The sequence below is a fragment of the Thamnophis sirtalis genome, unplaced genomic scaffold (genome assembly GCF_051295495.1).
Source record: "Thamnophis sirtalis isolate CommonGarterSnake01/CBP01778 unplaced genomic scaffold, rThaSir2_p1.2 scaffold_12, whole genome shotgun sequence".
NCBI lineage: Eukaryota > Metazoa > Chordata > Lepidosauria > Squamata > Natricidae > Thamnophis > Thamnophis sirtalis.
In genome coordinates, this window is record NW_028261392.1 from 37,702,105 (window position 1) to 37,720,021 (window position 17,917).

Below are 17,917 nucleotides of genomic sequence, written 5' to 3' on the forward strand. Positions count from 1 at the left end.
TTAGTAGTTTAAAGCTACATTCAGCCACTTTTATAATAAACATTAGATGCAGTGAAAAAGAATACTTGCTGAATTCATTCATTTTGTCATTCAGTTAATCCTACACATAAGAGAATACATATTTCAAAATATTTATTGATCTATAAAAACATGCTTAATCAGCAAACGTGCAGTCAGATACTATAGGATAAGCCAATTAGTGCCCTCAATATGATCTATTCAAAGCCACACATCCTCCCTCTTGTTCTACATAATTAAGTTGCATAAACTTTTATTTCCACGTACAGGTTATCCCCAACTTACAACTGGTTGCTTAGTGACTACTCAAAGTTATGATGGACCTTCCCATGAGTACTTATGACTTGGTTCCAAAATTCCAACAGTTGTCCCCTCCCCCATGTTCATGTGACTACATTTCAGGTGCTTGGTCACATGACTGCATTTACAACAGTTTTGCTAAAAAGTGGCATTTATTTCTGCTTGTGGTCAGAACTGGCCCATCCTTAATGGCCACTTAATGAACGCCACTATAAAAAGGTCATAGAAGCAGGTAGGGAACAAGGGTGACCCGCTTCACAACTGTCCCAACTTATGATTGTAATGGGCAGGTTCTATTATGGTCATAAATTGAGAACTACCTATATAGGCAAAATAAAAGAAAATAGCAAGAAAAAAATATATCCAGCAAGCAACATGTTACAGAAATATTTTTAATCTAAGAAGCTGTCTGTTTGAGAATGGCAATATGTAATTAATTTGGGTTGAGAATCAGTTGACAATATTTAGTGCTAAGCAAAAATTATGACTGACATTTCTTCTTTCTTGTATTTATTGTACAAGAAAGGACAAAGTATTGTAAAATTAGATGAAGGAAAAAAATACTACCAACAAACTTGACTTTCCAAACACGATGAGGTAGAAGAAGACTATCTGGACTGAATGAGCTCATCTTAGCACACATCTGTCCAAACACAGATTTTGTGCCATCAGGACCAGCCAATCCTCCTTTGCTTCTAGATCGCTTTACCTGATCACAAAACAAAAGTGACTAGTAAAAATCTAACTCTAGCAAAACTTAAAAGCTTAAGAGTATTTTAGTAATGCAAAAACACAAATTAATAGTCCTAATAAAACTTTTCAGCAGCTGGTTTTGAAGATACATACACAACACTGGATGAAAGTCAGATTAAAAAGATGATGTCCTTGAAAGTTAAGCAGTGACACAATTTTAAATCTGTTCAGCGCTTACTCCCTCCTACTAACACTGATTTTCCTTTAAAGAGATACTGAATTCTCTAAAACACATTATTCCAAAATACATGTGCAATGTCTTTCACATGTTTTGTGCAATGAAATAAAACAATAAACAGTAGTACGTTCAGCCTCTGGGAAAAAAATTCTTGGAACATACATCTGGCCTTAGGCCTAATATTAGATGTTTTTACGTCACTGACATTTTTTATTGTAACCACTTCATTCTATGAAGTGACCACATGCAATGTTAATTTCCTGAAATTTAGTGATGCCTGAGGGCATTCTAAACAATGTCAAGTTATAGAAGATGGGTAAGCAACAACAAAAATGTGCAATGTGAAATGTTCTATGTAGAGAAGCATGATGTTTTTGTGATTTGAGCCTCATCCAGATTTTCATATATACTGTAGACCAGGGATCCCCAAACCCCTTGGGAACCCAGCCACAGAAGCAATGGGTAACTGCGCAAGCTTCATTTCCCAAGGGTGGGATCTAGATTACACAACCTCCCTTCTCTCCCCCAGCACTTTCGCTGCTGATCCATGGAGCCAGAAAGGTTGGGGATTGAGCTGTAGGCATTGAAGATTTCATGTCTTAGTACAGTCTTAATGCTCTAAGTTCACATAAGTATGCATTTGCTATCTTTCATCAGTCATGATTATCAATATAACAAAAATAAATGTCCAAACTATGTTTCTATTAGTAGCTGTCTGTGTTCCTAAAAAGCCTTTCTACATAACTTAGACATGATGTACTTCAGGAAAAGAATCACTCAAAATAATAACAGAAAGTCGTGCTAACATTTCAAGTAGAAGCATGGACCCACATTTGTCAAGGAAAAGAAATGCATGAACAGTCTAGACAAAGTTTTGCAGCAGCTGCCAAAAAAGCCAACACAGTTGTAGGCTGCATAAACAGAGGGATAGAATCAAGATCACATGAAATGTTAATACCACTTTATAATGCCTTGGTAAGGCCACACTTGGGCTACTGCATTCAGTTTTGGTTGCCACAATGTAAAAAAGATGTGAAGACTGTAGAAAGAGTGCAGAGAAGAGCATCAAAGATGATTAGGGGACTGGAGGCTAAAACATATGAAGAACAGTTGCAGGAACTGGGAAGGACTAGGGGAGATATGATAGTAGTGTTCCAATATCTCAGGGATTGCCACAAAGAAGAGGTAGTCAAACTATTCTCCAAGGCACCTGAGGGTAGAACAAGAAGCCATGGATAGAAACTAATCAAGGAGAGAAGCAACTTAGAACTGAGGAGAAATTTCCTGACAGTGAGAACAATCAAACAGTGGAACAGCTTGTCTCCAGAAGTTGTGAAAGCCCCAACACTGGAAGTCTTTAAGAAGATGCTGGATAGCCATCTGTCTGAAAGGGTATAGGAGGTTGGACTAGAAGACCTCCAAGGTCCCTTCCACCTCTTGTATTGTATTGAAAATTAATCAGGGCTCTGCTTAATTGAGCTCTTTCTTCTCTCAGGCATGTTACCAGCATCTATTCAACGTTGCTCAGGATAGCCCTGTTTTCTTCCGGAAAGGCTCTTGAGGAGGAACATGTGGATGTAGGGAGAGTGGGAAGGAATTGTAAATCCATTCCATTCACCAAGGCTATATATACAGTGGAAGATCAGAATTACTACATGCTTAACAGAGTGTGACTATGTACATACAGCCCACACAGTTGTGAACAGTTACACAAAGCAGACTGGATCTTTACAGATTAATGTTTTATTTACATATATCTGTATATACCACAAAACCACAAAAAAATCCACAGATTTCTCATGGCATACTAAAATGTTTTATTTATGACCTATCAAATAATGTGAAGCTTTTAAAAGCCAACAATCAATCAGCAACAATCAATCAGAATTAGAAAGTGGCAAAACCTTCTATCGGTATTATAAGTGGACTTTCCCATTCTCTAATCCTCAACTTCAAACACAAGGCTGGCTAGAAATCTTACATTCAACAGTCGTATCATGACATTCTTACTTGTATTCTGTTGAGTTCTACAACTGGCCCATGCTGACGATCTCTAAGCATAGTTGCTTGTACAACTTTTCTAAAAGCTGCCTCCTAAAACGACAAAGTAAGCGATTTGGAACATAACAACATTTCTGGTTGAATATTTGAGATTATTCGCTTTTCATTTAAAATACAAAATATTACATTAGCAGCAATATATTAGAAGAAACCTTATTAGTAATTCATACTTGAATTCCATGTAACAATGCTATGATCTTTATATACTGTAAATCGTAAATCATATATCAGATGTTAACAATTTGCACATTTTAAGCATTATGGCAGTAACTAGTAATTATCTGTAGGATGTTTTGAGATACATGCCTTTCCTTGTGATATCAAAATTCCTCGTAATGCATCAAACCCCACTGAGGGACCCTGGCCAGTCTCATCAAGGCGTCCTTCAAGATCAAACATGGGAATACAAGGACAAAAGAGTTCGGAAATGTGATGTAGCAAGAGCAATCTGTTCCTTAAGGCAATGATAGGAATTTCCTGTAGATGATTGTATTCCATGGGAACCTACAAAATTCACATCATTAGAATTTCATGTGCATTGAGTAGAGGGTGTTCTTTCATGTAAGATAGTATAAGACCTAATAGTCAGCTAATTAGGCTCTCTATTGAATATTATACATTGTTTTTATATGTTTTATATTTTAATGATAATAATAACACACAGTATTCACAGACTGCTACAAACAATGGTATGATTAAATAGCAACAATGGTGCATTGGAAGATTTGCAATAAATACCATTTGTATCTGGAAGCAAGAACTGGTGGGAGCATAAAATAGATAAAGTCATAGAAAATGAAAAAGCTAACATCAGTATGATTTTTAAGAAATCATAAGAAGTCTCTGGAAAAACATTAAAACTTTATCATCAAATCATTGCTTTTGGCCTCAAGTTCAACAAGTCATTGGATAACATGACCAGTGCATAAATAGAGCTATACTCTACACTTCTACACTTGCTACTATTATATTCTGGTTTTACACAGTTTCCAAAAGATTAAAAGCATGAGTTAAAAGATTTTTTGTTACCTGGGAAGGGAGCTTGCCTGCATTAGCAGGTTTACTGGTAGACCAAGCTAAAGTATGCGCTGAACCACAAGCTACTCTGTTGATCTTTTTACCCTGAAGTGCTGCAACCAGACGTGGCCTTTGGATAGCATTAGTTGTCCCATCTCCAAGCTGCCCTTCATCATTATCTCCCCAGGTATAAACTTCACCTGTACCATTCAAAATTATTATTTACCAACTCAAACAAATCAATCATTTATAATAAAGACGTAGAAATGTTGTATCATTTACAAAATGACTTCAACAACAATATTATTAATGAGAACAAGTAATAATTGGCACACAACAATCAAAACATTTAATAAGATACATATATATATATATATATATATATATATATATATATATATATATATATATATATATATATATATATATATATATATATATATATATATATATATATATATATATATATATATATAACAGGTAGAAGGTACTGTCTCAGGAGACATGAGTATTTCCTTTAATTAATTTAGTGTCAGTTTAGCAACAAAAGCTGGTGGTTCAGGAATTGTCATGTCTCAGAGAAGAGCTGATAACATAGTCTTCCAACTCTGGCTGATTAATGTGGACAAAGAAGTATTCTACATGCATGAGACTGAAAGTGTATGCTTGTAAGAAATCTATTTTAGCACAAAGGAAAAACAGAGCCTGGATTCTTGAACCTGAATGATAATTTGGGGGAAAGAGGGAGGGGAAGCACAGAAAATTTAAGCTATTAGTATTTCTTAGGATAATTACATCCATTAGCTGAAGTCAATTGTCACAATTCTTGTTTTTGATAATATTCTATCATTATCTTAGAATATCCTGAATGTTGAACACTACTTCTGTAACCATTTCAGCTTCAGTAAAATATACCCTTGGCAAAACAAATGACCAGGAGTCTTTCTCTACTAGAGGACTGAGTGGGATGGTTGACATTAACGTGAATCTGAGGTTTCCCCGTGTAAACAATGCAAAGGAAAGTTTCCTCTTCTCTCCCCCCCCCCCCGCCCCACCTTCCGGGTCACCTTCCCTGATTATCTGCAAAGGTCCAATGACATGCTTTTAAATTGTTTTAGCAATAGCAATAGCAATAGCAGTTAGACTTATATACCGCATCATAGGGCTTTCAGCCCTCTCTAAGCGGTTTACAGAGTCAGCATATCGCCCCCAACAGTCTGGGTCCTCATTTCACCCACCTCGGAAGGATGGAAGGCTGAGTCAACCTTGAGCCAGTGAGATTAGAACCGCTGAACTGCAGATAACAGTCAGCCGAAGTGGCCTGCAGTACTGCACCCTAACCACTGCGCCACCTCGGCTGTTTTAGGAAACAGATGCTTGGTTCCCCGCTCTGCATATCATAATGACCTTGGCTGGCTTCTCAAATGACTCAGCTGGACTTTGATGCCCCCCTTTTTTCACATTCCAATCTTTGCCTCCCCTCCCAGGCTAATGTCTGGCTGTCAGCTCATGAAGCATGGATAGGTGAAATGCAGCCATGACATATACCGTCACCTCTACTTCTAATTTATTTTGTAAAATTTCTAGTTTCCTATGACTTCTACATGCTAATTCTATTGCTTCTTTAAGCCTTTGGCAAAGGCATTCAGAAGCAATCTACTTGGAAAGTACATTAAGTTTACATGTGCAATGCAAATTATAACACATGGGTATATTTTAAAGGTTTACCACTTCGTCAGGTTCTGCACAAATTGAACATAAGACAAAGATTATTTTGGAAGATTTTCTTCAGAAATAGTGAAAGGATGCATTTTTAAAAATTGAAAGCAACTGGAATTTGAAGTAAATACTCAGCAGTGTACCAAAAGAACAGGGATGATATAATGGCCTTCTAAAATGTCTTCACTTTGGGAGTTTAAGGCTGTTGTTTTGTTTTTAAAGGAAGTGAATTATTCCACATACCATCTTCAGTACAACACACGCAGTGTAAAGAGCCCGTTGCTATGGCAATTACTTTCTTTCCTTGTAAACCCTGGACTTGTCGAGGTCTTCGAACATGGTCATCTGATCCATGACCTAATCGATGGTAATCACCTTTGCCCCTATATCCAAAACATAAATTGCAATTAATACATCCATCTTTAATTGTTCCTAATTATACAGACATGTAAATTAGGAGAACATAGATTTTTATATAACTGTTCCCTATATTTAAAAAAGCAGATATCACAAAGATAAACCTGTGATCTTCCTAGATTCCATTAAAGAAGCATAATTTTGGTAAAGGAATACCTTACCTCTGTTTGTAACAAATGCCAGTATTATGTCTTTTAACCTCCAGCCTGCCGTGATTATGTTTTTGTTTAAAAGAAAATAAATCACTAAGAGTGGTATTACATTTTTTGAAAGAATAAATACACTTACCAAGTGTACACTGTTCCTGATTTGGTAAGGGCCACAGAAAATTGTGAGCCACATTCTACTTTAACTACTCCAACACCAGTGAGAGAATCAATCTAGGAGGAAAAAGTTTAAACACAACTTGTCAAAGAAGGTAACTGCAGAACATGCAGCATACTGCTGTATCTAAAATCTACACTGTCCCAAAAGATACTACTAAAATCCAAGTTTCATTATTTAAAGAAATAATTTAAAATACTCTGATCTCATTCTCTTTTCTTTATCATCTTTGTTTAGTCAAGCTACCCACCCATTCTCCCAGAGAAAATGAAGGCGACATCTGAACCAACCATATATTGGTGAACATAGCTTTCATTCCCATGAAAGCAGATGATAGCCATGTAGGGCAGTCTCACAAAGAGTAAAACAATTGTTATAAAGAGCCTTAAAATTCAGAAAATATATCAGGAAATTGATATTTTTGTTTCTAACAAAATGGCTACATCCACAGAGATCTGATCAACTGCTGTTATCATTAAAGATGTGCCTACATCTTCTGCATATTTTTTGTTACCAGTCAGGAAGAAGACATTTCTGTTATCATACTCAGCATGTGGAATACCATACACCTAATTGCAAATCATTTACTCATCTTTCCAACACTTCAAACAGATGCTTAATGGGTCACAACGGTGATTTATATCTAATGGTTTATACACACTAACATATTTCCGTGATTATTTCATAATATTATTGGATTTTAATACTATACAATTGATGGAAGTGACACAGAATGTCAGGTAGACTAGAAAGAATCTGAAAACTTTGCCTGCTTTTTCCCAATTTAAATTTCTGAAAACAAAAATAGCCAGAGGGACCAACTTTTGCAAGCGCAGGAGAAATCAGAATCTTTCGCGGTCTTATATAACCTATTGGACTTTTGTCAAACTGGTCTGAAATACATTTGTTAAATACACAATTTTCTTGAATGAGAATCCTGTTTAGCTCATATCATTCAACATTATTCCGAATCCAATAGATAAGGCTAAATATTTTTACAATGTAGAAAAATGGTGCACATTTTTTCTCATTTTACTCAAGTATGAAAGAAGTACCTTCATTGGCACTTTGCAGCCATCACTTCCGCCTCTTCCAAGCTTTCCATAGTCTCCATCTCCCCAGGACCAGACAGTATCATCATCTGTCAAACAGAGGGTCTGTGCATCTCCACTGCCACAGGCTATGTCAATCACACGGTAACCCTGGAGTGCTTCAACCTGTCAAACAAGCATTTGGTTATCAAATAATTCAAATGATCAGACCTTTAAAAGGTTAATTAGTATAATCACAGAAAATCAGGTGGGTCTTCACTTCAGTGGTTCATTGCATTGAGTACAATGGAAAAGTGCTACATTACATATTAGATGCCATTCTGAAACGTTTGAGCATTTGTATACATTTTATGAAACAGGAACATATGGCATATCCACTTTTAGATGTGGTATTCATTTCATTAAATTAATATTGCATTTTGATTTGCACAATAGTATAATTTTTTTGCAATTTTAAGATTTTCTGGTAAAATGAAATAAAAAGTAAAAGTAAAAAATGAATTGAAATTCAAGCAATGTTTTATACTTTTCATTTTTACAAGGTAATTTCAGCAAAATAAAAGATCAACATTGTAGCCTGAAACACAAGTTAAATATAGCTGATTGCCCTGATACTCTCTGAATATGTTTTTTATATGTAATTGGATTTTTAATAATGGTTTTTAAATAGTTGTATGGTTGTGTTTTTCTGGGGCTTTTTAAAATTCTGGTTTAAAATAAATGAATGGATGGATGGATGGATGGATGGATGGATGGATGGATGGATGGATGGATGGATGCTTCCAAAAATAAATCTAGCAAAACAGGAAGTCCAAAGTTATTTGTTTATCAATTTGACTTCCTTTAAATCTTTTGCATGAAATTTGGCATAATGAAGTGACCTATTACAAGTTGAATTGAATGCTTTATCAGTTAAAAAAGGTAGTTCAAACATGCAACTTGGACACCATCTCACCAGCTTAGGTTTCAACTGATCCTCACTGTCCCCATGACCAAGACGTCCGTATCTTCCCTTGCCCCATGTATAAAGGTCTCCTGCAGCAGTAATACATGCACTGTGTGCTCCACCAGCAGCAATATCAACAACTTCTATGCCCCGCAAAGATTCAATTACTCGAGGACGATCACAAGGACTAAACAAAATAATTGTAAAGCACCAAGAGCAATACATGATTAAATACATTGTGGGCTTCAAGGTATAACAGATTAACTGGAACAGTTAAAACAGTTTCAGACTTTCAAGTTAAATAATCTTTAAACTTTTTTTGCTGCCTTTAAGGATTATACAGAGCTCTCATGATAAGCCAGTGATAAGCCACTTCAATTCCATACTCCCAGCTTCCCTCTTTCTCTCAAATGCATGCACTACATTCTGAACTATGCGTGCTACTTAAAAATCCCTGGCACAGATTAGTGGCTAGTGCAATTCAAGCCTGCACAATTCACCAATGTCTAACCCGATTGGTATGTTAAAGTTTTCCATTTCCTCCTAAATTATTCTTTGATTTATTATAAACATTGCAGCTTCGTTGCTTTGTTGATATGGTCTGTCAATTCAATTCTGGCTCCTGGTGACCACAGAAAAAAATCCTGTGGGTGTTTGGAACAACATTTTCAGAAATGACTGAAGTACTTTCTTTCTAGAGTGGCTAATCCTCAATTATCCAACTGAATTTCATGCCTAAAGCAGGATTAGAACTCAGTCTCCAGGATTCTAAGACAGCACTTTTAATTACTACACCAAGCTGCTTTAGGATTTTACACATCTATGGAACATATATGATATTACTTATAAAATTGTGCTACCTCCGGTTGCCATGGCCCAGTTTGCCATCTTCTGCCTCACCCCAGGAATAAACTTCTCCCTCTGAAGACAATGCTAGACAATGTTTTCCTCCAGAATTCACAGCAACTTTCTTGATAAACACATGCTGAATGGATTCTAGTAATGTGGGGGTAGAAACAGACTCTGTCCCCCCAATTCCAAGTCTTCCACCTGCACCATATCCTGTGGCATAGAGCTAAAATTTAAAAAAAAAGTGTTACTTGTATGAATTTCTCACACACAAATATTAGTAGGTTACATCAAGAACAGTATTGCCTTCCAAAATTAAGATCTTTATTGTTTTTCACCAATTCTGTTTGCTTCACCTAGAAGCATTTGTATATTTTGGGCTAATTATCATAATCTCTTTGCTAGCTTTGTTTGTATTCTACAAATCTTGACATTATCATCCATTTATGGATTTATGCCTGCTAAAAGGCTCAGCTAGAGAAAGTTTCAAAACATTGCAGGTCCTTAAAATTCAAGTGATTATAAATGAACACTCCCCAGTATTTGGTCTGATTTGTAATTATTACCTCAGTATTACTCTTCCCATTGTTGTCATTGGCCAGGCTGTTCTTTTATTATGAAAGGCCTGGTCAGTTTCCATCCAGTTCCAATTCCAATATTCATAGCCTACTACTGTAATAATTCTTTTTGAAATATCTTTTTGAGATGAGAATTTATTAAGTGATTCTGGAAGATTAGGATAGAAATAAGGCACTATTTATAGCAATAGCACTTATATACTGCTTCATAGTGCTTTACAGCCCTCTCTAAGCAGTTTAGAGAGTCAACATACTACCCCCAACAATTTTTACCGACCTCAAAAGAATCGAAGGCTGAGTCAACCTTGAGCTGGTCAGGATCGAACTGCTTGCTATGAGATGAGTTAGCCAGCAATATTGTATTCTAACCACCATGCCACCACAGTTCCTGGTATATGGCATGGACTATAACAGTATATGCCACACATAGCAGTGTGATTCAATGGATAATTAAAGTAGTGAGCAATTGCTTTTAATAAGACAATAATTTTCCTTTAATGAATAAATCTTTGGTTTTCATTCACAGTACTATCTCTTGCTTTACAGACTCTTTGGGATCTACCTAGTACCACTAATATTTAGCATGTTTTTGTTTTAACTAGTTTTCTTTAAAGTTTCAGTTTCTGGGTTTATTTCAGAAGGCACACATATTAACAATAGAGGAGGAGAGGGGAGAGGAGAGGATTTTATCCTTACCTTCCCATCAGCAGTCACTGCAAAAAGTGTCTGCTCACCACCTATTAACTGTACTGGTCTAAGCGTAGCAAGAGCTTCACATGGTGTAGGAACTTTAACTTTTGCTCCTTCTATACCTCCAAGTTGCCCTCTGTGATTATGGCCCCAGCCATATATTGTTCCACTGCCACCTGCAGAAAGTGTCCAGTCATCTGGTCTCCTGTTGAAGGAAAGAACGTATAGTTTGACCATGTAAAATTCCCTAAAACCTTAATTTTTTACATATTTAGAATTTACCAAAAGCTTTCTCCACCCAACAAAAATATAGCCCCAAAGAACCTGTTCATCCACTGTACGAGCTGTTCATCTTGTTCCCTTTTAAAAACTTCATGGCTCTCATGCAGAATATCAATGTTTTCATGATCTGCCATTAATTCTTGAATTTTCTTGGCAACCTATAATTTAAATTATGTTATTTTGTGATCAGTTCAGTTGAACTTGAATGTTGTTTGAACTTTTGAGTCTATAATGAGTCATTAAAATCCCATTATGAAATAGACCAAGTTATGGCAACGAGTCTAATACTGACTGACTTCAAACCACATATACCCTCATGGTCTTTACCCAATCTAATGTGGATTGTGCAATTTTTTAAGAACCAACATTTACATATCCAACTAAACAAATGTTATGTTAAACCAGTACCTCATCAAGAAAGAGGCGAGGCAGTGGTGTTCTTTTATCAAGGGCTACAGCAACTCTGGAAGCCATGCAGTATCTTCTAAACCAAGCCCATTTGTGTGTCTCTGCACAGCAGGGAAGAGTATCCAATTCCAGATCACAAGCAAGGGCTACAAGCACCTACACAAATAAAAACAGCGCTTTTCAAAAGAGCAAACTTTCAGCTTTCGTCTGGACCCATCAGATTGGTATTATTACTGGCATCTCCTTGGCTTCATTTCATTATTACTGGAGGTAGAGGCGCTAGTGGTACTAGTAAATATTATGGCAAGGATGCAATGATAGTTCAATTGATTGAATAAGAAACCACTTTGGTGCATTGAAATACATTGAAACAATTAACAATAACAGTATAAAATCAAAAGATTTTAGTTTTTCAATTACTGCACTGCTCTCTATTTAGAGAATAACAGCTCAGTTCTTACATGAAAGAAAAAGAATTTATTCTTTTAAAGCCCATGACTAATTTTGTTGCACTTTTTATTTTAATCAAAATAATTCTATTATATATTCAGATGAAATTTCAAGCTGACCATTCAGGTTTGCTTACAAGCAATGCTAAAGGATTCCCATTTCTGACTGTTAAAATCTTTTGCACCCAATGTTAAATTACCTTAAAAAATGGACTATGAAGCAGTTGTTTGCCACCTCTGACAATGGGATCTTCATAATCAAATTGCCGCTGTAAAGCCTCAGGAAGACCTTTAACTAGAGCAGCTAAGGCACTGCCAGTGAAACTCTGACACACATACACATAAAAAGAAACAACCCAGATTAGATAGCAGTGATAGTTTTCTGATGTTGCATATTAGCTACATCTTACAGCCGAGAGATAATTACCTAGTTTGAAAATATTATCCATCAGAGCCTTCCATAATGTATACCACATACAAGGTATATTTGATAAAGCCAGTATTTAAGTACAATTTGTCAATCTTAGTCAAATAAGTCAATTTTTTATTTATTTTATTTATTTGTATTTATTTATGCTTCCTATTTCTTAACCACCCATCCCCCTCAGATATCGAGATAATCCCACATACATTCTGAAATCAATTGTACAGTTTAAAAAACAAGAGAAAGAGACACAGAGAGAGGGAGATTTAGATTTATATCTGTATCTCTAAGATTTAAGCCAGAATGACAGCAATTATGAGAATTTATGATACTAGTAATGGGAGGCTTGGTAATTTTACCATAGTTCGGGCTTCACCATCATTATCTCCTAGGATTCGGTTGATATTAATTGATTGGCCAAACTCAGTAGTCAGTAACTTTCGTAGTCTCTGTAAAGCCCACATGCGGTGGCCAGCAGCTACAAGATATACAAATGCACAAAGGCTTAAGAAATGGTGTTTTTAGTATTAGAAATCAGAAGCTCAATAGAAACATGAACTCACCTAGAGCACTCAGCTGAGCACATGCAGCTAACGAAGCTGCTAAGCGAGGAACTATGCTTCTGTTAGAAGCAAAATTCAAACGGAAATCCAGTAAACATGTTACCAAATCCATTGACGGACAAGAAAGAATACAGCGATCTGAAAGAAGATCTTTTGGACCTGTAGGAAAAAGTCCAAAATATTAGCTGTTTTCTAATCAAAAATTAGTGATCATATTTAGAGAAATAAAACAAACACAATTGAATTGTGTTGGGAAGGTGAATGAAAGATAATGATTTAACAATTTGTATAAACTCCAACTATGCTTACAATGATTGCTATTTCATGTGATGCTTTATCTATATCTAAAAAAAAACCTTTTATCACAGACATATGGCTGCCATCAATGGATAAAAATCTAACACTGGCTTAGTTTATCATTTTACGAATTAGATACCAACCATAGTATCTTTAACACAGGAGTAAATCTTACTTTTCTGCTATTTAAGCTGCTTGCTAATAACTCAAGTGAAAAATGAAAAGAACAAATATGCCAGTACAGAGAAATATGTCTATTCTGAAACAATACATGGGATTCACCTGCAGCTGGCATGATGGGATAAACTGTGAAGCGCCAACCCCATCCATTCACAGAGCCATCACTGATAAATTTCCATTTTAATTCATCACCTGGAATGCGCAGTTCACTAGACCAGTCAGACCATTCACGACCTGAAATATTTAGATAAAGTAGTCGATTTAATCTTTGACCTATTCAGGAAGGGAATCTATTATTTTCGCTCTGCCACATAAAAACAGCACAATATATCTTGATGATCCTCCAGTCACAACTTTTCTTTTTTTTTAAAGGTTTTTTTTTATTTTAAATTTTCAAAACAAACACAACACAAAGAATCCTCCTTCTTTACATACTGTAGCAAGTGTATCAGTTGGTTACAAAAAGCTTTCGTGCGTCTCTTCCACTGTCCTCACAAGATTCATATTAACTCAAGTATTTAAATCAGACATTTTTATACACATTACCATCATCATACCTCCATTTTCATTTGACTATAATTGTTTAAACGCCCTTCATCATAAAATGTACCAAGATTTAAAACCTGACCACATACTGGCATTTCATTTGTTATTTCTAATATCCTACAATAACACTATATCCTTATGGCCTATTCTCACTAAACATCAATAATATTTAGTAACAAAAATTTCTAATTCTCCTTTCCAAATCACTGTTTACAATTTACATCCAATTTCCAGATAGATAGATAGATGATAGATAGATAGATAGATAGATAGATAGATAGATAGATAGATAGATAGAGATAGAGATAGAGAGATAGAGAGATAGAGAGATAGAGAGATAGAGAGATAGAGAGATAGATAGATAGATAGATAGATAGATAGATAGATAGATAGATAGATAGATAGATAGATAGATAGATAGGTAGGTAGATAGATAGATATAATTTATTTATTTATCAGCACAAATACAACACAAATGTAACAAAGGCAATAGTAAAAACATTGGGTTTCTGTCTGGATGGTCTCTTATGACGAGCCGATGGACAGAGAATGGAAGCAGTGAACTTCCTCCCATATTTGGGCATACCAGGGGTTGTGACTTTAAATATATACCTTTCTCCCTGGCTCAGCTGATAAGGAGAAGAACTCTGTGGCTTAATGGTTAACACATCTGCCTAAGATGCAATACAGCACAGGTTCTAATCCCAGTAATGGTATGGCTAGCTGATGAGAGCTAATTAGCTTGAAATAGATCTATACTAGTCTCCCTTTATTTATTTATCAGCACAAATACAACACAAATGTAACAAAGGCAACAGTAAAAATATTGGGTTTCTGTCTGGATGGTCTCTTATGACGAGCCGATGGACAGAGAATGGAAGCAGTGAACTTCCTCCCATATTTGGGCATACCAGGGGTTGTGACTTTAAATATATACCTTTCTCCCTGGCTCAGCTAATAAGGAGAAGAACTCTGTGGCTTAATGGTTAACACATCTGCCTAAGATGCAATACAGCACAGGTTCTAATCCCAGTAAGGGTATGGCTAGCTGATGAGAGCTAAATAGCTTGAAATAGATCTATACTAGTCTCCCTTTATTTATTTATCAGCACAAATACAACATATATACATATATACATACATACATACATACATACATACATACATACATACATACATACATACATACATATAAACTTAGATAAATTCAACTTAGTTCTTTTTTATTAACCTTTATATATAATCAAATAATTTCTAATCTTCCTTTCATAGGTACCATTCAATATTCATATCCAATTACTACTTGTCATACCAATACATATATATACATTATTATCATTATCAGTTGTTTATTTAACCATATCTATTGTCACTAAATTTCACTAAATTTAACTAGTTTTAGATTATACACTTTCATCTATCAACCTGTATCTTTCCAGTAGCAAAACAATCTCATGTCTTCTGCCATTTGTGGTATCAGTCCTCTAATCATCTCCTTAATCAAATTTGCATGGACTCCTCTTTGCAACTCATTGCTTATTGAGTCTCTTGTGTAATTTCGATGCCCTTCTTCTGTTTCCTTGACCAGCTTATCTTTAATTGTCAGTAGTGTTATCAATGATGTTGCTAATAAAATTTTAAATCCATAAATTATTTTGTTTTTTCTTCTTCTGTATCTTGCCATCTGGGGTAGAGTTCCTCTCCATTTAATTCCTCTTTCCGTATTCCACTCTTTCCATTTCCAGACACAAACCAATCACCATAGATATCCGTGGATTTGGTTTCTTTGTGGTCATTTTTCTCTTCGGTTTTTAGGACTCTAACCTCCACTTTTTCTACTTGATAAACATCTCCAACTTCTTCATTATATTTTACTGTTAGATGCTCTTTTCCAACTTCTCTGTTCTCTCAAATGTATTTGATAATTTCTGAATTTCAAACATTATCTTTTGCAAACTTAAAGCTTATTTTTGCTGTTGAAGTTGTACCATAATTTCCAGCTGACAAATACTGCTGCTCTGGCTTGAAGGATTTTTACAAGGTTAAACATAAATTCACAGTAAAATCTTCTTTTCACTTTCTCTAAGTCACAACTTTTCATCTTCACTGAAGATCATGACTCCAAATGCAGCAGGTCATTATATAACAATTCAATCAGTCTGGATTTTTTTTTCCCCTGAACCACTGAGGGGCAACACTAAAATGCCTAGAAGCAATGCTCAGGCCCAAACGATTACTCCATTTCAAAATATCTTCCCCAAATACAAATTTTGCAGAGCATAATCAGAAAACGTAATCAAGATTAAAAATTAGAAACAACAAAAATAAGTGGTTCAAGAAATTTAAGTAGGAGAAAAAAATGCCAGAAAGTACAATGTAATATAGGGATGGGAAGAAGGGAGGAGAATTTAATTAGTAATTTTAATTTATGAAATGTAACTAAATTAAATATTTTAATTTATTTATAATTCTGTTACATTTACATATCTTCAACATGAAGTTCATTCTCAAAAAGATGTTTTTCTAACTTAAAATGTCACATACATATTTAATTACCTGATCTCACAGAAACTATTCGGTTGACTCCATCCATGACAGTGAGAGGATCGTGGCGTCTTTCTGTGGAGCACTGGCGGTCAAATTCTACTCTAAGACCTTCAGCACCTGAATGCAACAAATGTAAAATAAAAAAAACTCAGGAGGAGGAGGAAGAGGAGAAAGATTTGTTTTCTTAAATACTGCATTCATTGTTTAGTTGGATTTAATTATCTTTTCAGGCAAGATAATTAAGCCTTACATGCTGAATATCTGAAACTTAATTGCACAATATTAATTCAAGTGCACATAGTTTAGAACCACTACTCCAATCTTGAACTTAAATTCTAAAAGATTATTTAATTGTGCTAGTAATAATCTGTAATATGATTTTATTAAGCCAATATATCTGAAATAATTTTAATAAATACAGGAACATTGCTTCTAAATTAATCTAGCATTCCAACAGCATCATTATGGTACAATATGCGAATCATTATATTGCATAATATTATATCTGCCCTTTTGCTATCTCTTAGAACTCTGTGGGACCAGAGCTGATCAAGTATGCATTATATAACCTTAACAACATTTTAGATCACTTTCATCAAAGCTAAAACTACTATATATTCCCAATATAACTTACAATGGTAGTATATATCCTATGTCTGATTTCAGGATACTCTTTAAAAGATTTTAGTACCTGGTATTTTAACAGTGCCACTGGTAGAAGTATCATCAGTATATGGATGACTACTTTCTACCACCACTGGCTGAGAAGAGAGACGACCACTTTGTGAATCAGTTGCCACATCTTCCAACTCAGTAACACACAGTTCCAACAACATATCGGCCACCTGAAAATAAAGCTTTTTTTTAACTCTAATCTTCAGACAAAATGACTTACAAATTATCAATCATTATTTTTTATCTATCTAAATATGATTTAGATCCTGGCTTTCTGCCTACTGAATGATTTAACAACACCCCTCCCCCCCATACAAAACTGTTAATTTTTTTAAAAACTATTATTAAAATTAACTGAAAATACCTGGCTAAAGAGGAAAGACTAAGCTTTTATTCTTAAAAACAGAAAGACTAGGGGGTAGATGAAAATCCCTTGCTTGGAACAAGATAGAAGATGGCCCTCTCCTACATTCCTGCCAAGCAAATGTCAAAAAGTGACAAAGGGTTCTACTGTATTGATAGAAAAGCTAACGTTTTAAACGTTCTACTCCTTGAGTTGTGCTTGGAAATAACTTAACAACCAACAGATGTCTTTCACCATGTGATAATACATTCCTGATAGTGGACACAAGTTAGTGAACAAG

At 35.2% G+C, this 17,917-nt stretch overlaps 1 protein-coding gene across 6 annotated transcripts in view; it reads right to left on the reverse strand.

The window, feature by feature from the left end:
* Nucleotides 1-17,917, reverse strand: part of HERC2 (HECT and RLD domain containing E3 ubiquitin protein ligase 2) — a 132,471-nt gene that overhangs the window by 6,936 nt on the left and 107,618 nt on the right. For 5 of the 6 annotated variants that reach the window (XM_087726918.1, XM_087726917.1, XM_087726915.1 and 2 more), the window contains 18 exons: nt 17,290-17,443; nt 16,608-16,715; nt 13,608-13,739; nt 13,029-13,187; nt 12,825-12,943; nt 12,242-12,367; nt 11,593-11,748; nt 11,227-11,342; nt 10,909-11,107; nt 9,646-9,860; nt 8,795-8,972; nt 7,843-8,004; nt 6,752-6,843; nt 6,290-6,429; nt 4,340-4,527; nt 3,617-3,814; nt 3,260-3,343; nt 886-1,027 (listed from right to left, as the gene is read on the reverse strand). In XM_087726918.1, the coding sequence (XP_087583044.1) occupies nt 886-1,027; nt 3,260-3,343; nt 3,617-3,814; nt 4,340-4,527; nt 6,290-6,429; nt 6,752-6,843; nt 7,843-8,004; nt 8,795-8,972; nt 9,646-9,860; nt 10,909-11,107; nt 11,227-11,342; nt 11,593-11,748; nt 12,242-12,367; nt 12,825-12,943; nt 13,029-13,187; nt 13,608-13,739; nt 16,608-16,715; nt 17,290-17,443 (2,668 nt within the window). The remainder of the gene's footprint in view (nt 1-885; nt 1,028-3,259; nt 3,344-3,616; nt 3,815-4,339; nt 4,528-6,289; nt 6,430-6,751; nt 6,844-7,842; nt 8,005-8,794; nt 8,973-9,645; nt 9,861-10,908; nt 11,108-11,226; nt 11,343-11,592; nt 11,749-12,241; nt 12,368-12,824; nt 12,944-13,028; nt 13,188-13,607; nt 13,740-16,607; nt 16,716-17,289; nt 17,444-17,917) is intronic. The other variant, XM_087726919.1, reaches the window with a different exon arrangement.